The sequence below is a fragment of the Rana temporaria genome, chromosome 3 (genome assembly GCF_905171775.1).
Source record: "Rana temporaria chromosome 3, aRanTem1.1, whole genome shotgun sequence".
NCBI classification, from domain to species: Eukaryota; Metazoa; Chordata; class Amphibia; order Anura; family Ranidae; genus Rana; species Rana temporaria.
The window spans coordinates 362592844-362613850 of NC_053491.1; the positions used below are offsets into that span (position 1 = coordinate 362592844).

Genomic DNA, 21007 nt, shown 5'->3' on the forward strand with positions numbered 1-21007 from the left:
GCGACACGTCATCGCCAGAGGATTTCAGCGCGGATTTCAATGCGATGGTGTGTACACGCCATCGCATAGAAATCTTCCGAAATCCTCGAGAGGATTTATCCGCGGATACGGTCCGCTGGACCGTATCTGCGGATCAATCCTCTCGTGTGTATGGGGCCTAAGATATGGGATGGATGGGGGACGGAAGGAGAAAGGGCGGGAGCGGGAGGTTTTACAAGGGGGACGTAAAAGGTATACATCAAATGTAATCATGTTTGAATTTCTGGAAATTGTTTTTGTATATGGATATAAATAAAATAACTAATAAAAAAAAAAAAAAGACTTCCCTATCCGGCTCTAGACTCCCCACCCTACAATTAGGCCCCAGTGGGCAGGGGTGAAATGCGTCGGAGGGGCATGCCTTTTTGGTGAAGACTCACAGGCTGAAGCCGATCTTGATTCTTAGGTAACGGTGGCTTGTCTGGAAAGCAGAGTCTTTTTTATTTGTTGTAAGGAGCAACTGTATATTAACAGCCATGGTTCTGGAATGGGATCTCCAACATGCTCATAAAGGTCAGGTATCCACAAACGTTGGCAGTATAGTGTACAGTATATTGGTCGTGCCACCTCCAGCCACCAGGATGAAAGACAGCACCAAGATATTCAACAACAGTACTTGTATCCTTACAATTAGCTACCTGGTTGGAGATGGGACAGATTTCAAGGGGGACATTCATCTTTAGTGACATCTCTCGGGCCACTGGATGTTTTAGGAGGGCATACCCATGGCCAATTCTCGATGTGTTCAGCAGCAGGGCATCCAGGACATTCTGGTCCACATCCATGCCTAGCCAGCCTGCAAAAAATGTAAGTGATGACTGAAAACCAGATATAGATCATATTTCTGAAACACATACATGATAAATCAGCTTCAATCCAGAGATTTCCCCCACAGTTTTTTACTGCCATTAGATGTCCTCAGTCTGATAGCCAGCATCATTCAACCCACTTCCTTTGAGTCTGCTCCCAGCCTATGACTAGATCGTGAAAAGAGAAGAAGCACAATGATGAGCTCATCTGTCTGCCAGCCTGCTTTCTCCTCCTATCAGCATGCTTCTTGTCAGCACATAAACTTATTGGGTTCTTGTGCTGTTTCTTCCTTTTACACTACAGCCCTGCTGTACAGAATATGCAAGAGACTGACACCAGGTCAAATTCAGGTACTTACACTGTATTAAATACTTTTTTTAATAGTGTGTTAAATAATACAAAACTGCATTAACCACTTAAGGACCGGACCAATATGCTGCTACATGACCCAAGGGGTTTTTACAATTCGGCACTGCGTCGCTTTAACAGACAATTGCGCGGTCGTGCGACGTGGCTCCCAAACAAAATTGGCGTCCTTTTTCCCCCACAAATAGAGCTTTCTTTTGGTGGCATTTGATCACCTCTGCGTTTTTTTTTTTTTGCGCTATAAACAAAAATAGAGCGACAATTTTGAAAAAAATGCAATATTTTTTACTTTTTGCTATAATAAATATCCCCCAAAAACATATATAAAAAATTTTTTTTTCCTCAGTTTAGGCCGATACGTATTCTTCTACCTATTTTTGGTAAAAAAAAAAATCGCAATAAGCGTTTATCGGTTGGTTTGCGCAAAATTTATAGCGTTTACAAAATAGGGGATAGTTTTATTGCATTTTTATTAATTTTTTTTTTTTTTACTACTAATGGCGGCGATCAGCAATTTTTTTCGTGACTGCGACATTATGGCGGACACTTCGGACAATTTTGACACATTTTTGGGACCATTGTCATTTTCACAGCAAAAAATGCATTTAAATTGCATTCTTTATTGTGAAAATGACAGTTGCAGTTTGGGAGTTAACCACAGGGGGCACTGTATGATTTAGTGTTCACCTAGTGTGTGTTTACAACTGTAGGGGGGTGTGGCTGTAGGAATGACGTCATCGATCGAGTCTCCCTATATAAGGGATCACTCGATCGATGCAGCGCCATAGTGAAGCACGGGGAAGCCGTGTTTACATACGGCTCTCCCCGTTCTTCAGCTCCGGGGAGCGAAAGCGACGGAGCGGCTATAAACAAATAGCCGCGCCGTCGTCCCGGATCGCTCCCCGCGGGAACCCGACCGCCGCATGTAGCGGGGGGGGGGGGGTCACGATCGGACCCCCCACCCGCTAGAAGGCAGGGACGTACAGGTACGCCAATGTGCCTGTACGTGCCATTCTGCCGACGTATATATACATGCGGCGGTCGGGAAGTGGTTAATGTGTGTCTCTTATAACTGACTATAATTCCGGTATAATGTTAACCACTTGCCGACCAGCCGCAGTCATTATACTGCGGCAAGTTCCCGCGACCGTTGTAGCTGTACATCGACTCCTTTAAGCAGTTAGAAACACACTCAATCACCCCCTAGTGTTAACCCCTTCCCTGCCAGTGACATTTTTACAGTAACAGTGCATTTTTATAGCACTGATCGCTGTAAAAATGCCAATGGTCCTAAAAATGTGTCAAAAGTGTCCGACGTGTCCGCCATAATGTCGCAGTCCCGATAAGAATCGCAGATTGCCGCCATTACTAGTAAAAAAAATAATAATAAAAATGCTCTAAATCTATGCTCTATTTTGTAGACGCTATAACTTTTGAGCAAACCAATCAATATACACTTATTGCATTTTTTATTACCAAAAATATGTAGAAGAATACATATCGGCCTAAACTGAGATAAAATTAGCTTTTTTAAAAAAAAAATGGGGGATATTTATTATAGCAAAAAGTTTAAAAAAATATAGTTTTTTTCTAAATTGTCGTTCTTTTTTTGTTTAAAGCGCAAAAAATAAAAATCGCAGAGATTGATCAAATACCACCAAAAGAAAGCTCTATTTGTGAGGAAAAAAGGACATCAATTTTGCTTGGGTACAGCATTGCACGACCGCGCAATTGTCAGTTAAAGCGTTGCAGTGCCGAATCGCAAAAAATGTCCTGCCGGAGCTGAAGTGTTTTTTTTGGATTGACTTTAAGGCTAGGTTTACACTGCTGCGAATTCAAAATCGTGGTAAAATCGAGATTTTAATGCGATTTCGCGGCTGCGGTTTTGCCGCGATTTCAGAGACATCTGTGCAGATTTCTGCACAGATGTCAATGTAAATCGCGGCCCGAAATCACAAAAAGTAGTACAGGAACTACTTTTTGAAATCGTTGCAGCGCCGCAGATGCGGCGTGGCATCGATTAGGACGGTGCCATTGCCGACAATTGTCTGCAAATGCCGCTGATTTGAGATGCGATTTGACATGTGAAATCGCATTTCAAATCGTACCAAATCGTACCTAGTGTGAACTAGGGCTTAAATAGTTTATAGTTCTGTCAACCTTTCATTGCTGTCCATAATCCTGTTGTGGAGACTTCACCTCAGTTTCTGTCCCTGTGACAACAGAAATGGAATGGAGGGAAGTAGTAGTCACTAGGGTTGTCCCGATACCACTTTTTTAGGACTGAGTACAAGTACCGATCCTATTTTTCAAGTACTCGCCGATACCGAATACCGATACTTTTTTTTAAATGTGTCCCCAAATGCAGCCATGTCCCCCCACAAATGCAGCCATGTCCCCCCACAGATGCAGCCATGTCCCCCCACAGATGCAGCCATGTCCCCCCATATATGCAGCCATGTCCCCCCCATATATGCAGCCATGTCCCCCCATATATGCAGCCATGTGCCCCCCATATGCAGCCATGTGCCCCCCATATGCAGCCATGTCCCCCCCATATCCAGCCATGTCCCCCCCATATGCAGCCATGTCCCCCATTATGCAGCCATGTCCCCCCCATATCCAGCCATGTCCCCCCCATATGCAGCCATGTCCCCCCATATGCAGCCATGTCCCCCCATATCCAGCCATGTCCCCCCCATATCCAGCCATGTCCCCCCCATATCCAGCCATGTCCCCCCATATGCAGCCATGTCCCCCCCATATGCAGCCATGTCCCCCCATATGCAGCCATGTCTCCCCCCATATGCAGCCATGTCCCCCCCATATGCAGCCATGTCCCCCCATATGCAGCCATGTCCCCCCCATATCCAGCCATGTCCCCCCCATATGCAGCCATGCCCCCCCATATGCAGCCATGTCTCCCCATATGCAGCCATGTCCCCCCCATATGCAGCCATGTCCCCCCCATATCCAGCCATGTCCCCCCCATATGCAGCCATGTCTCCCCATATGCAGCCATGTCCCCCCATATGCAGCCATGTCTCCCCCCATATGCAGCCATGTCCCCCCCATATTGCAGCCATGTCCCCCCCATATCTGTCCCCCCCCATATCCAGCCATGTCCCCCCCATATATGCAGCCATGTCCCCCTTACCGTACATGCTGCCGCATCCCCGCTGCCGCGCTGCCGCCTGGTTAATACGGGCGGGGAACATTACAGCTTTCATTTGAATAGCTGTAGTCTTTCGCGCCGCGCTGCGTATAGACACTCCCCCTTGCTCGGGATTGGACAGTTCACCCGAGCAAGGGGGAGTGTCTATACGCGGCGCAGCGGGAAACACTACAGCTATTCAAATGAAAGGTGTAATGTTCCCCGCCCGTATTAACCAAGGGGATGTGGCAGGATGCGGCGTAGCGGCGGGATGCAGCATGGCGGCGGGGGGGGGGGTGTGTGCAAGTATTCTATTTCGGTATCGGGGGTATTTGCGGGAGTACGAGTACTCCCGCAAATACTCGGAATCGGTCCCGATACCGATACTAGTATCGGAATCGGTCCCGATACCGATACTAGTATCGGTATCGGGACAACCCTAGTAGTCACTCAGAGATAAAATGCCATGGATGAGTAATAATAACTGGATACAGGTTTTATCCCTCTCCATTGTCTGAAAATGAAAATGTTGCAGTCTGTTTCCCCACTTAGAGCTTTCCAATCACTTTCTGTCCCAGCAATTTAATCTCCCCTGCCCCAGCTGCATATACTCATCTATCCTTTGTTTTCCAAACTGCTTTTTTTATTTGACAGTTGGGAAAGAAAGAGCTATATATGCTCTGAGTCCCTCTAATCAGTGTTTACATAGGGCTGATGATTCTCCCTGCCCCCCATGTGACTACACTAGGCCAACCACTAAGCACCAGTGCTGTCACATGACAGGGAACAAAGACAGGAAAGGAGGGAAAATCTCTCTACGGTACAGACAGCAGTAAAAACATAACAGAGGCATTAACCCTTCCCCACTGCATTCAAAGCTAGAGAACAATGGAACAATAATTTGCCTGCAGTTGGTTTTTTAAACAAAATTCCACTTTTTAACATATGTTTTAAAAAAATATATTATCCTGGAAGTTAAACAAATAAAAAAGTGTCTTTCGTGGCAACTCTCACTTCCTCTCCCTCACACACAGCAGTCCTCTTTGGGGAAAATGACAGTTGTTGTAATTTATCCCACTTGCTGTGAGCCCAGGATTTCATCAACTTGCCATGGTGGTCATTATTGTACCAGCCTGGGCTCAAAGTACAATGCTTCACTGCACTGCTCTCTGCGGTATTGAAGACCACCTTCTGCCAAAGCAGGGAGAAGAAGAAAGAGGATCACCAAGATATGTACAAGGGGAATAATAATAATCAATTTTATGACTACAAGAAAACATTGACATCATACTTTCCCGCCCTCACTTGCTTACTAGTCTCTCCGGCGTGAAAAAAGTAAGGCAGGGTAAAACCTGTCTGGCTGGGGATGTTGAGAGCATCTCGAAGTTGATAGAGTGAATGGCCTGCATCTTCTTGGCCAACCTGCAATAAGCAGAACGATTATTGGTAGAAATACAGATGGTCAGTACAAAGAGCATTCAAACACCTACAATGCACTGTAGGTACAGCCAAAATAAATGGACACTCCTCCAAATTGAGTTCAGGTGTGCATCTCCAACCTTGTGATAATAGATTAGGGGAAGGCTCTTTTCTGTTCAGGCACGACTTCTGTACAAGGCCAGCTTCTTCTAGACATTCTATGACCAGCTTGTTGTGGAGGAACTTGAGTAGCCTGCACAGAGCCCACACCTCAACCCAGCTAAAAAACGTTTGAGATTAACTCTAATTCTGAATGTGAAACAGGTGTTCTTGTCCAGGGCTGGACTTACCATTGAGCTTGACTGGGCTCAAGCCCATGGGCCCCGTCCAATAGGGGGCCCCCTTAAACAATTTTTTTTTTTTTTTTTTTAGGGGTCCGGAGGTCCCCAGGGCCCCGGACCGCAACCCCCTCTTTTTTTATTTATTTTTTATAAAAAAAAATGTTTTTTTAAATATATTTTTTATATATATAACATATATACCGTATTTATCGCGGTATAACGCGCTCTGGCGTATACCGCGCACCCCCAAAGTGGCCCCCAATCCTGTGGGAAAAAAAGATTTTTTGTTGTTTTGTACTTACAGTTTTGATGTCTTGCGCGGCGTCCTTCTGCGGCCTCGTCGGGTGTCCTCTTCGGCGGGTCCGGCGTCCGTCTTCGGCGGGTCGGGCGTCCATCTTCGGCGGGTCCGGTGTCCATCTTCGGCGGGTCCGGTGTCCATCTTCGGCGGGTCCGGTGTCCATCTTCGGCGGGTCCGGTGTCCATCTTCGGCGGGTCCGGCGTCCTCCCGCTCGTTTCCCGCCACGACTTTGAATACTGCGCCCGCATATAGCGAGCGCAGTACACTCGTGAATCTTCGGGCAGGCTCGGGCGCCTCTCGCACTGACGTCCTGTACGCTCAGGACGTCAGGACGTCAGTACGAGAGGCGCCGAGACTGGCCGAAGATTCACGAGTGTACTGCGCTCGCTATATGCGGGCGCAGTATTCAAACTCATGGCGGGAAAGCGGGTATCGGCGTATATCGCGCACCCACGATTTTGCCCTGATTTTCAGGGCAAAATAGTGCGCGGTATACGCCGATAAATACGGTAATTATTATTATTATTAAAGGGCCCAGAGGTCCCCAGGGCCTCGGATGGCAACCTCTCTTTTTTTATGTATTTTTTTATAAATGTTTTTTTTTTTTATTAAAGGGCCCAGAGGTTTCTTTTTTCTTTTTATTAAAGCGGTGGTTCACCCTTAGAGGGCACTTTTTAGCCTTAGATTCCTGCTCGTTTTTACTAGGGGAATCGGCTATTTGTTTTAAAACATGAGCATTACTTACCCGTTTACGAGATGCATCCTCTCCGTCGCTTCCGGGTATGGGCTGCGGGAATGGGCGTTCCTTCTTGATTGAGAGTCTTCCGAGAGGCTTCCGACGGTCGCATCCATCGCGTCACGATTTTCCGAAAGAAGCCGAACGTCGGTGCGCAGGCGCAGTATAGAGCCGCACCGACGTTCGGCTTCTTTCGGCTACGAGTGACGCGATGGATGCGACCGTCGGAAGCCTCTCGGAAGACTGTCAATCAAGAAGGAACGCCCGCTCCCGAAGACCCATACCCGGAAGCGACGGAAGAAGATGCATCTCGAAAACGGGTAAGTACGGATCATATTTTAATACAAATAGCCGATTCCCCTAGACCGAACGAGCAGGAATCTAAGGGGAAAAGGGGAAAAATTTAATAAATGGGTGAACTCCGCTTTAACTTCTTGACCACTGGGCACTTAAACCCCCTTCCTAACCAGACCAATTTTCAGCTTTCGGTGCTCTCACAATTTGAATGACAATTACTCAGTCATACAACATTGTACCCATATGAAATTGTTTTCTTTTTTTTCCCCCACAAATAGAGCTTTCTTTTGGTGGTATTTGATCGCCTCTGGGTTTTTTATTTTTTGCGCTATAAAAGAAAAAACACTGACAATTCTGTAAAAAAAAAAAAAAAAATCTTGTTTCTGTCATATTAGCGGGTATTGCAGAGTATTGGCGGTATTGCAGAGTATGGGGGCGGTATTGCAGAGTATGGTTGGGTTATTGCAGAGTATGGGGGGGTTATTGCAGTGTATGGGGGGGTTATTGCAGTGTATGGGGGGGGTTATTGCAGCGTATGGGGGGGTTATTGCAGAGTATGGGGGGGTTATTGCAGAGTATGGGGGGGTTATTTCAGATTATGGGGGATATGGGGGTATTGCAGAGTATTGATTTTATTGCAGAGTATTGCGCAGGGAAGGATGGCTGGATCTGTGACTGCATTTGTCACAGATCCAGCCACAGCAGCTGCTGCTGCTTCCGTTCTCCCCCCTCTCCTCTCACACTGTACCGATCGGTACAGAGAGGAGAGGGTGGAACCGGTGTCATTACATGACGCCGGTTTGTTTACAAGTGATCGCTCCGTCATTTGATTCTGGGAGGATTTCCCAGGGACGTCCTCCCAGAATAACTCCACCGCGCTGTAGACGTCTTTTGTCTATGGCGCGGTGGGGAAGAGATTAAAGGGCCCAGAGGTCCCCAGGGCCCCGGATGGCTACCCCCCTTTTTTTAATATATATTTTTCTTTATTTCTTGTTTTTTTTGTAAAGGCCCCCCCCCCACTTCTCAATTTGCGGCAGCCCCCGCGCTTTGCAAATTTCAAGGCGGCAGCACCCCCCCAACACATTCCGTGCACAGGTGAGAGGCACCCCCCCTCGCTCAACAACTTTAATGCGCACCCCCCCGCTCAACAACTTCAATGCGCCCCCCCCGGCTCAACAACTTCAATTGGCCCCCCCGCTCAACAACTTTAATGCACAGCCCCCCCGCTCAACAACTTTAATGCGCCCCCGGCTCAACAACTTCAATTGGCCCCCCCTGCTCAACAACTTCAATGCGCACCCCCCCGCTCAACAACTTCAATTCGCCCCCCCGCTCAACAACTTCAATGCGCCCCCCCGGCTCAACAACTTCAATTGGCCCCCCCGCTCAACAACTTTAATGCGCACCCCCCCCGCTCAACAACTTTAATGCGCCCCCGGCTCAACAACTTCAATTCGCCCCCCCTGCTCAACAACTTTAATATGCGCACCCCCCCCCCCGCTCAACAACTTCAATTCGCCCCCCCCGCTCAACAACTTTAATGCGCACCCCCCCCCCGCTCAACAACTATGATCCCCCCTCACTCAACATCTTCGATCCCCCCCCAATTCTAAGCCCCCCTTCAACACTCAAGCCCAGGGGCCCCCACCACCATAAGTCCTGCCCTGTTCTTGTCCATTATCACTACCTGAACTCACAATTTTTTTCTTTGGATAAATGAACACACATTCTTTGGGCTCTTTCACACGGGCGGACCGTTTTTTAGGCGGACCTGAACGGGCGCTCCATGCTCCTCTATGGAGCCACGGATGTCAGCAGTGACATGCCCGCTGAAATCCGACCCGCCCCGATCCGCCAAAGTGTGGAGGAGAACCCGATTTTCCATCCGTCTGGTGGATCGGATTGGGTGACAATGGACTCTATGGTCCGTCGTCATCCGATCCCCAATAGGGGAGAGCGGCGCTCTGACAGGTCGGTCCCTGCACAGTGTGCAGAGACCGACCTGTCATCTGCCGGCTCAGCGGGATCGATGGAGAGATCCCTGCTGAGCAAAGCAGAGCTTGAAAACGGTCCGCCCGTGTGAAAGGGCCCTTGACACACTCCAAGATCTTGTGGAAAGCTTTCCCAAAAGAGTAGAGGCTGGTAGTGCCACAAAAGAGATCACCTCCATGTTAACACCTATGGTTTTGAAATGGGATGTACCACAAGCTTATATATCTCAATAGGTATTTAAAGGGGTTGTAAAGGTAAAAAAAAAAAATCCCAAATAGCTTCCTTTACCATAGTGCAGTCCTCCTTCACTTACCTCATCCTTTGATTTTGCTTTTAAATGTCCTTATTTCTTCTGAGAAATCCTCACTTCCTGTTCTTCTGTCTGTAACTCCACACAGTAATGCAAGGCTTTCTCCCTGGTGTGGAGTGTCGTGCTCACCCCCTCCCTTGGACTACAGGAGAGTCAGGACACCCACTAACACACAGCTCCTTTCTCTATCTGCAACGTAGAGAGCGTCCTGACTCTCCTGTAGTCCATGTTTTAGCAGCTTAAAATAAAAAAATACATCCCAATTAGCACTTCAAGCCCTGATGAAAGGAATTTTTTCAACCATGTGTTTGTTATCCTGGATCTTTTTTAAATAAAAATATTTCTGCTTATAAATACTTTGCAGGCACCCAAAACAGGAGCACATTTATATAGGAAAAGACGGTTAATGGTAACTTCCAATGAACAGGGGTTCAAAACTTCTCTCAACTTTTTATGCCCTGAGGGAAATTTCCCATCAATTCAGGTCTTGGTGAGCACCAAAAAAGTGGCGGGAAAATCCCCCCACTGGAGACATGGTTCTACTCCCTCACTAATCCTTTTCAAGAAAAAAGTTTAGGGCCAGATTCACAAAAGGGATACGACGGCGTTTCTCCTGATACGCCGTCGTATCCCTGTTTCTATCTATGCGACTGATTCATAGAATCAGTTACGCATAGATATCCCTAAGATCCGACAGGTGTAATAGTTTTACACTGTCAGATCTTAGGATGCAGTACCGCGGCTGCCGCTGGGGGGAGTTCACGTCGTAAACCAGCATCGGGTATGCAAATTAGGAGTTACGACCGATCCACAACGGTTTTTCGCGTTCGCTACGTCGCTGCTAGTATAGTTTCCCGTCGCTAAGTTACACTTTTTTTTGGTGCCTTAACTTTAGTCATTGCTGTCTAAAGTATGGCCGTCGTTCCCGCGTCGAAATTTAAAAATTAACGTCGTTTGCGTAAGCCGTCCGGGAATACGGAAGTACGCTACACGCGTCGCCGTTCAAAAAAATGACGTCACGGCGCGCAAAGCACGGCGGGAGTTAGGAAACGGAGCATGCGCAGTAGGTCCGGCGTGGGAGCGCGCCTAATTTAAATGGCACACGCCCATTTGAATTGGCCCGCCTTGCGCCGGAGGCTGCGGGCGTAGGTTTTCATCGCAAGTGCTTGGTGAATCAGGCACTTGCGATGAAAAATTGCGGCGGTGTAACTTATCTAGGATAAGTTACGCCGCCGCGATTCTACGTGAATCTGGCCCTTAGTCATTAACCCACACATTGTGCTTCACAAGCAGGACTTACCAAATCAAAGCCAGCAACAGTGTCAGGGAACTCAGATATCAGCTGAATCGCAGTGTGAATGGCATCCTTCACTTTAGAAACATCCTCGTGTCTGTTGAAATAAAAAGCAACTAAAGCAAAGTAAGAAAGGTCAATAGACATCCAACCCTATCATATATTTATATAATACCTACATACTGTATTACTCAACACTTCACAAAATAAAACTAGATTGGTCTCCTTCCCAGAAAAGCTTACATTCGAATGACCCACTGCAATCACACGGTATTATTATACATAATAATACCAGTGTCTGCATCAGAGTAGGTTACACTCTAATGTCTCACTACAGTCACACACTGTTATTAATATACACATATAGCTATGACATACAGTATTCTGTAGTTTTGTACAATATTCTCTGTATCCAAGAAACTTATAGCCAGATTCATAGAGAGTTACGCCGGCGTATCAGTAGATACGCCGTCGTAACTCTGAATCTACGCCTGCGTAAATTTAAGCGTATTCTGGAAACCAGATACGCTTAAATTAGGCTAAGATACGAGCGGCGTAAGTCTCCTACGCCGTCGTATCTTAGGGTGCAATTTTTCCGCTAGCCGCTAGGTGGCGCTTCCGTTGAGTTTAGCGTAGAATATGCAAATGACTAGATACGCCGAATCACGAACGTACGTGCGCCCGTCGCAGTAAAGATAAAGCTGCCCCCTAGGTGGCGTAGCCAATGTCCGTCGTTCCCGCCTTTGAATTTTAAAATGTTTACGTTGTTTGCGTAAGTCGTCCGTGAATGGGGCTGGACGTAATTTACGTTCACGTCAAAACCAATACGTCCTTGCGGCGTACTTTGGAGCAATGCACACTGGGACATGTACACGGACGTCGGGTCACCACCCATTTACATAAAACATGCCCCCTCATCCTCATTTGAATTAGGCACGCTTACACCGGCCCCATTTACGCTACGCCGCCGTAACTAAGGAGGCAAGTGCTTTGTGAATACAGCACTTGCCTCTCTGACTTACGGCGGCGTAGCGTAAATACGATACGCTACGCCGCCGGAAAGATGCGCCGCCGTACCTGAATCTAGGTATTACACTCTAATTTCCCCCCCACTATTATTATACATCTATATAGCTCTCATATATTCTGCAGTGCTGTATAGAGAACACCGGGCCAGTCACATCAGTCTCTACACCAGAGGAGCTTGCACTCTAATGTCCCTACTACAGTCACACACTATTATTATTAATATACATTCATATATATTTGACATGTCTTGCAGTTCATTGAGTAGATTGAGAATTTTGCCTGCTAAAGCCCTGTGTATCATAAACTACTGTCTTGTGTTTTTTATTGAAATTGTATTTTACTGATTTGTATTAATAGGCCTTCCTGGCTATGGAATGCCCATAATATCACAGTATTACCTGTGAACTGTATAAATGATCTTAAGCCCAATGAAGTCCGGGTGAGCATTAATGAACTGCCTGGCCACATTCCTGTAGGTGTCCACTAGCCAGAAGCTGTCATGAGTTGTACCGTCCAGCTCATATACCTATGGGAGGAAATATTGCAATACATGTTATTTGGGACAAAGGGTCAATAATGAGCAGAGTGATCTTAGCAAATTAATTGTGTGAAGTTACTGCTTTAGTCAGCTGCCTCTGTGAAATTTGCCTGAGAATAATCTAGCTATTTTTAAAAAGGGTGTATTTTTTGGGAGGTGGTAGTGCATGTACAGAGTTGGCCTAAGACATTGTGCTGCCTGAGTCCAAGAATGAAATGCTGACCGCCCCCCCCCCCCCCCCCAAAAAAAGGGGTTGAGAGGGGGTGAGTGTAAGAGACAGACTGAGTGAGAGAGAGGGGGAGTTGAGAAAGGGGTGGGAGACAGAGGGGGTTGAGAGAGAGAGGATGGCTGAGAGAGTGGTTGGGTGAGAGAGAGAGAGAGAGAGGGGGTGAGTGTGGGAGAGGGAGAGAGAGAGCGGGGGGAGTGAGAAAGAGGGTGAGGAAGGGGAGGGGGAGTGAGAGAGAGGAAAAGGGGGTGGGGGAGTGGATGAGGGGGACTGAGAGACAGGGGGAGTGAGAAAGAGAGAGGTGGAGTGTGAGAAAGGGGGGAAGAGAGAGAGAGAGGGGGTGGAATGTGAGAGAGGGGGGAGAGAGAGGGGGTGGCTGAGAGAGATGGGGAGTGAGAGAGAGGGTAGAGTGTGAGAGAGGGGGTAAGAGAGAGAGAGGGGTGGAGTGTGAGAGAGGGGGTTAAGAGAGAAAGAGAGGGGGTGAGAGAGAAAGAGAGGGGTGAGAGAGAAAGAGGGGGTGAGACACGGGGGGCTAAGAGACAGGGTGCTGAGAGACGGGGGCTGAGAGAGAGAGGGGTTGAGTGTGAGAGAGGGGGTGAGAGAGAGAGAGAGGGGTGAAGTGTGAGAGAGAGTGGGTGGGTGAGAGAGAGAGGAGGGCTGAGAGACAGAGGGGGGCTGAGAGACAGAGGGGGGTGAGAAATGGGGGGGAGTGAGAGAGAGAGTGGTAGAGAGTAAGAGAGGGGGGGGGTAAAAGAGAGAGGGGAGGGCTGAGAGATACCACAGCCCTGTTCCTATCTGCAGTCCCTTCTCTGCCCCTCAGTGCAGGCTCTGTGTGTGGGTAGGTATGTGTAGGATGCCCGATACCTGATGGCCAGCAACAGGCAGTGCCCAGTCTCCTTGATCTGGAGGTGCTCTGCTCCTTCCAGAGCCTCCACCTTTCGCTCATCCTCTTCTCTGGGCCCCCAGTCAGCCTGTCCTCCGGGCCTCACTGTTCATCTTGGAGCAGAGATCAGACTGGAAGAATCCAGGTTCTGGGAGCGCCGGGGAGGCTGCACCCGCTCCTGTTCACCTTTTTGGTGGACAGGGAGGGGGTGGAGCTCTTCTCCCTCCCAGGCTCTCACAGGTCTAACTGCTTTGCTCACTGGCCACCTTCCCTGAATCCCCATGGCTTTGCCGCTGTTTGCTGCCATGCTCCTACTGCCACGAAACTCTGCATTAAATCAAGTAGCCCAAGGGGCAGTGTGTTAGGCACTCTGCTGTACTTCTCAAAATTCCGCCTGGATCCAATGGACCCTCCGGGACCCATGGTAAGGGCCGGCCCTGTGCATTTAGCATAGTTTAGAGTATTTAATTTGGTGTTCTTTGTATTTGTGTTTTTTTTTTACATATCTATTTATTATTTTTTACTGTTGCAGTGATTTCTTTTATTTTACTTATTTTTTTCTTTCTGTGGAAAAAAAGGCTAATGTAATTAGGCTAAAAATGGGTATGTTTATTTGGCACGGTAAAAGGAGTACTGTAACGCTCAGGAGCTATTAAAAGCCTATGGCAGCCTCAAAAGCCACCAAGAACCACATTCATTTTTGGAAAATAACGATCTGCACCAGCACAACTTGGAAGAGTAATAATCTAAAAATCTATTTCTTTATTCACATAAAGCAACAGGCATTACAGGCCGATGTTTCAGGATTTTGCAGGATCCCTTTTTCAAGGCAGGAAGATCATTTTGCCTTGACAAAGGTATCCTGTGACCAGTGGTGAATTTTGGTTTTGTGCTGCCCTAGGTAAGACTAAATCGTGTGCCCCCCCCCCAATCTAAGTTTGTGCCACCCCGTCCTTCTCTTTTTTTTTTTTTTGTAGGGTCTATGTAAGGTCTCTGGTGGACTTTGGGGTAGTAACATGCAGTCTCTGGTATTACTGGTGTGCGTCGGTCAGGCAGCACAGAGCCTGCCAGAGCTACTTCTGGGATTGGAGGCAGCATCTACTGCCGCCTCCTGCTTCCGTTTCGCTCCCCTGTCACATAGCAGTCAGTCCATGACCACTCCTGGTATCACCCCTCTGGTGGTTGTCCCCCGGGTGCAGTCCACACCCCCGTAGCAACACCACTGCTTCTCTGCAGTCCTCTTTGTGTCTCCTCTCCCTGAGGTCAGCGCCGCCCCTGAAAAATGTCGCCCAATGCAAACGCCCAGTTTGCCTTGTGGTAGATACACCCCTGCCTGTGACATCCCAAAACATTGGTGTGTCGTGCCTGTTACTTAATGTGAATAAAGACAAGATTATCACTATTACAAGTTGGGCTGGTGCAGATACTTATTTTCATAAGACTGCACAGTGGGGCGTCCACCAATTCACTACAACACCCTACATAAACTGTGGGCGGTCCTGTGCCATGGATACAATACAATTTCTACCTTATTTTTTGTGTTCCGCATTGACTGCAGTGCATTTTGCCCATTTCTGACTTCCACCAAAATTTCAGATGAATGAAAACTGTTGCTCCTCCCTAACTCTCACCGGTAGTAGCATGGCTCTCAGTTCAAGGTACTGGATGCCATCGTCGTAGAGCTCCTGCAGACTTTCGTAGATATAAGCTTTGAAGACTGGAGCATAGGAAATTAGGCCACCTGCGGTAATGAAAGCACCCTCAAACCTGCGCCAGACCACATCTTGGGTGGGGTAATCTAGTTCCGGGGTGTCGGTTAGCAGAGTCAGGTTCCTGATCAGGCTGAAATACACATGAATTTTTGGTCATGTTGTATGCTTTAAATAGCGGAATGAACTGACAAAGTATGTACAAAACGTTATTTTTAAACACCATAGTGCAAATCTTTTTTGAAGGAAGAGGTCCTGTTGAGAGCAATAGTTTCCCTCATGCCTATACATTCTGCCTGTGCTGGAAACCGCAACGCAAAATTCATAAAAATTGGTGAGAATGAGACATTCCGTGGTGAAAAAACAATTATCTATGGCCAACATAAGTTTTGCAGTGCCAGTATGCATTAGTTTACTTGACAATAACTTGCCTACCAAAATAAATGCAGCAAATCTTCTCGTGTGTGTGGACATTCCATGGGATATAAAGGTCAATGGCAGGGAATGTTGTGTAAAGGCCTCAGGAATGGGGAGGGCACAAAATGGCAAAGGGTTCGAGCTCAGGCGGAGGGATTGTGTTCTAGCAAAAGAACAGGAGCAGGGCAGGGACTTGTGCTTTGGCGCCAACATCCAGCTAATCACAGATACCCTGTTACACACATTCCCAGTACACTGACTGGGCATTCTCTAACAGCTCATTTTATTTTTAAAGTGTCCACAGCCTTTGTTTAAAAACCTATCCCCTGCCAGCATGCTGTACAGAAGAACTTGTTCTCATCGTGGAATCCAGTGTTGCCAACCTACCAGATTGAAATTTACTGGCACGACACCTGAAATTTACTGGCGGAGCCACATCTTTACTGGCATTTCACAAAAGTTACTAAATTACATTTTAGGTGCAAATTTCAGTATTTAGGCTACAAACAAGTACGCTAGGCAAATAGCAATGTGATTTAAGGTAGATATTAAGGTAAAAAAACATATTTTTGTTATTTTCGATATAATAAGGGCAAGTTATTTAGTCACATCACCCCCTGCCTACATCCCCCTCTGCCACCAACACCCCTTGCCTTGACCCCCCTCTGCGGTGCCACAATCTCCCCCTGCCTCCAATCTCCCCCAGGCCCCCTGCCTCCATCGTCCCCTGCCTCCATCCCCCTCTGCGGTGCCACCAACAACCCCTGTCTCCATCCCCCACCCTCTGCGGTGCCACTATCCCCCTCTGTGGTGCCACCATCACCCCCTGCCTCCAATCTACCCCTGCCTCCATTGCCCCCTGCCTCCATCCCCCTCTGTGGTGCCACCACAGCCACCATCACCCCCTGCCTCCAATCTCCATGTGCAGTTCCAAGCCAAACCGATCTCGGCTATTTTTACTGGCACATTCCCACCAAACACGGACATTTACGAACGGGGGAAAAAAGATCCCTTTTTTACAAACTGTCCGTAAAAAATACGGACGGTTGGCAACACTGATGGAATAATTTTCACCTTAAGATATGTGAAAGAGTACAAAAAGTCACCAAAATTATTGTTTTAAATAGAGCCCTCAAAACAGAAACATTTTTGACTGACCTGTTATCAAACTCAGTGACATCTGCCACGGTTTTCCTATATGTCTCCAGCAGCAGCCAATTCGAACAGCCCGGTAGCAGCTGACCCGCTGGAGACTCTTTGGAGAAGATGAATCTCACTCCTGCGTTGTCGGTAAAACAAATGTAACAGTCCGGTATGTATGTTGCATTTTTCACCAACCAATCAACACTTACAACTGCAAAATCGTGCAAATGAAGTGCGCCCCCTGCAAACAGAAGAATTACTTAAATTATACAATGAAACACAAGTCATACTGCAATTTGATATTATTAAGGCTGCATTCACATTGTAACGCCGCGTACGCTGCGTATTTTGCCGCGATTTGTTTACTTTTTTTTTTTTTACAGATAATTTCCATTGATGTCTATGCCCGAACGCCAATGCCGCCTGAAAAAAAGGGTCCGGGACTTGTTTTCAGGTGGCAGGCATACGGCGTTTCGGCGTGAGATGTGAACCATCTCATAGACATCAATGGAAATTCACCCCTCCAGCGGCACGAGCGTCGCGCTTCAGGCGTATATACGTCGAGGTGTGAATGCAGCCTTAAAGTGACCTGTACATTTCATTCAACAGCTACTATATCCTAAAACTACACAAAAATCCAAACCTTGATTCTTGTAATATAGCAGACTAGAATTTGTTATATCATGCTTGTGTGATTAGATCATTGCTTTAAAAAGTTTAAACAATCTAGAGCAGGCATGTCCAAAGTCCGGCCCGCGGGCCAATCGTGGCCCGGTTTCGGACGGCCCGCCTGGCGATTTTAACATGTATATATTTTGTGGTCCCCAATGAATCCCCGAGCGCCGGGGGCCACAAAAGATATAAATGCTTGCTGCCTTGGAGGAGAGGGACGAGTGCTGTACAGGATACAGGAGTATTTCCTGTTTACACGGCATCCTGTGTAAAGGGAAGTCCCGTCTCCTGCGCTGCCATTGGACAACTGTTCTGTCCATCACAGGAGGCGGGACTTTCAATTAAAGAGGCAGCCGAGAAAACAGGAGTTTCTCCTGTATGTTGGTGCTCGTCCTGCCCCTTCCCTGTTTCCTCTGCAGGCTGCAGATGGACATGAATCAGGCTGCACTGACGGCAATGGTGAGTCTGCATTCATGTCAATGTGGGTGCTGCATTAATGGAAATGTGGGTGCTGCATTAATGGCAATGTGGGTGCTGCATTCATGGCAATACAGAGCGTGCTGCATTCATGGCAATACGGTGGGTGCTGCATTCATGGCAATATGGTGGGTGCTGCATTCATGGCAATACGGTGGGTGCTGCATTCGTGGCACTTGTGAGGCTGCAGATGGGCACTGATCCTTATTTTGCTTCAGAGTTCTTTATTTAAAATGTACGATTTCTTCCTGAAATTTCCTTTTTTAAAGTGAAGGTGCGTGTTTTAAACCGATAAATACGGTATATCCAAATAACACGCCCAAGCTCATCTCTTCACCACACACAGCCACAAAAGCAAGAGAATTCTTGTTGGGCAGTGTATTAGTGCTCTAACAAACACAATTAGACTGAATTTTACTGGTTTAACGAATGTCAGGCAAAATTGTCAGCCCTCAAGCTTGTTCACTTCATCAAATCTGGCCCTCTTTGAAAAAAGTTTGGACACCCCTGATCTAGAGCAAACTTTTTAAAGCAGGGTTCCTCCAGAGGTTGGTGCTGAAACTGTGCAGACACTGCTACTCAATCTGCCATCGCTCATTGAACACCTAGCAATGTCACTTGGCAAAAACCAGTGGAGCCCCTACTCTCGTCTCTTAGGTAAGTAACTATTGACACCAATGATACTGTATTTTTAAGTGTCTGTAAGCGGTCCCTCTCCACTAACCACCAACATAAAGGGGTCCTTCCCCACTGACCACCAATAAATTTACGTAAGGGGGCCCTCTCCACTCACTATCAATAAAAGAGATTCAAGGCATATTGGGAGCAAGAAGCTGGATGAGAATCATTTACTAGCAGATAAGAGGTCTTTACTAGAACAAATGACCCGGTTTGGCAGCTCTCCAATAACAACGGTCGCTCCAGATTCAGAAAATGTTATATACATTTGTTTGGCATTATCTAACTGTTGTGCTCTTTCTGGCTCAACTATACTGTATATAGACCAATCGTAAAGGGGGCCTTCTCCACTAACCACCAGTATAAGGGGGCTCCTCTTCACTGACCACCAATATAAGGGGGGCCTTCTTCACCGACCACAAATGTAGTCAACACTTCATGACTGAACAACACTGAAGGGTACTTTTTTTTTGGCCCCCAATAGGAGTGAGTACTTCTCCCGCTTACCCACAATTGAAAACTTCCATACTGACCACAAGTATAAGGCCTTGTACAGACGGGCAAACATGTACGATGAAAACGGTCCGCCGGACCGTTTTCAGCGTACATGTCTGCCCGGGGATTTCTGTATGATGGCTGTACACACCATCATACAGAAATCCGCGCGTACTCGATACGCGGCGACAAGGCCGCGCCGATGACGCGGCGACGTGCGCGGCCCTGCCAGTTCAATGCTTCCACGCATGCGTCAAAGTCATTTGACGCATGCGAGGGATGGTGGCCGCTCGGACATGTACGGTAGGTCTGTATAGACGACCGAACATGTCCGACGGGCAGGATTCCAGCGGGCATGTTTTAAAACATGTTCAGAAATATTTTGTCGCTGGAAAAAGGCCCGGCGGGCAAATGTACGCTGTAATCCTGTCCGCTCGGGCCTACACACGACTGAACATGTCTGCTGAAACTGGTCCGCGGACCAGTTTCAGCAGACATGTTCGGTCGTGTGTACGGGGCCTAAGAGGGCACTTTTAACCACCATTGCAATGTTCCTTACTAGCCACCAATGCAAGAGGTACTTTTCCACTAATCACCAATGTAAGGGAACACTACAATTTTTGTTTTACAAAAAGCAGCCAATAGAGATGTTTTCTGTATTACAAAGTGCCTTGTGACACCTCTCACCAAACTCGGATTTATGATCGCAGAGCGTGGCTGCTTGTTCTTTCATAGATAGGACCAATAATCCACTGTTAGGTAGTGATGAACAGTCATATGACTATTGTTAACAGGAATGAACCCAGCAAGGCCATCATGGTTCCTACCTCAGAGTTCTTTCTGACAATTCTGTTCTCTAAACATAAAGAACCATGGAGATGGTATAGTACTTTTATGACTATGCTATAATGGCTGAATCATTATAGATCCACCAAGTACATGTTCCCATAATCCTCTGTTACTCAAAGCATGGAGTTGGTGCTGCTTTACTAAATGACCTATAGGAGGTAAAGCTGCTGACCCTGGACTTGGTTTTGTAAAAGCAAGACTGACCTTGGCAATGGTTCTCTCTCACCTTTTGGCATCTTTCTTAGAATCCTAAATACTTTGCTCTGCTGAATAAGGCTACGGGCCTTGAAAAAATGCATGCTGGGAGGAAAGACCCCTGTGGCATCCGCCTGACTCATTTCATTCGCTTTAATCTTCATCAGATTTCTGTTGGCTTCTGTTTCTCTCTCTCCCAAGATGATGCTGCCTCCAACCCGGCGACTGTTCTCCTTTTCTATCAGAGCATTCCTGTCCTCCCATGGTGGGAAGCCGTGGCCAAGGCTGAACAGGAAGAGAAGAAGGATCCACTCTGGTGATCTTTCCATCTTATTTCTGGAAAAAAAGGACACATTTTTTATTTTTAGGTTTAAAAAATTAAAATTATATCAGTGTATCTAAATTTTTTATTTTACTGTTGTAGCACTACTCCGGAAGGAGCTGCTGGTTAGATTTGGTTGGCACGTTACCTCTATCTTCCCGCCGTCTAGGGTACTGGATGAGAGCTGTAATAAAGTCAATACCCACACGACAGGTGTCTTTTCTGTGTTTTTATTACCCAACAGGGTAAAAAATGGTATATAGTAGAAAAGTGAAGGGATAGAAGGAATGGAAGGTGACAGATTCAGGTGTAACTGGT

At 47.1% G+C, this 21007-nt stretch overlaps 1 protein-coding gene across 2 annotated transcripts in view; it reads right to left on the reverse strand.

Annotated features, from left to right (window-relative positions):
• The window catches only part of ADA2 (adenosine deaminase 2), a 58644-nt gene that overhangs the window by 12703 nt on the left and 24934 nt on the right, over positions 1–21007 (reverse strand). For both annotated transcript variants that reach the window (XM_040345329.1, XM_040345328.1), the window contains exons 2-8: positions 20399–20703; positions 17017–17242; positions 15364–15574; positions 12484–12611; positions 11063–11153; positions 5683–5791; positions 678–835 (exon numbers count right to left, since the gene is read on the reverse strand). In XM_040345329.1, the coding sequence (XP_040201263.1) occupies positions 678–835; positions 5683–5791; positions 11063–11153; positions 12484–12611; positions 15364–15574; positions 17017–17242; positions 20399–20696 (1221 nt within the window). In that variant the 5' untranslated portion in view covers positions 20697–20703. The remainder of the gene's footprint in view (positions 1–677; positions 836–5682; positions 5792–11062; positions 11154–12483; positions 12612–15363; positions 15575–17016; positions 17243–20398; positions 20704–21007) is intronic.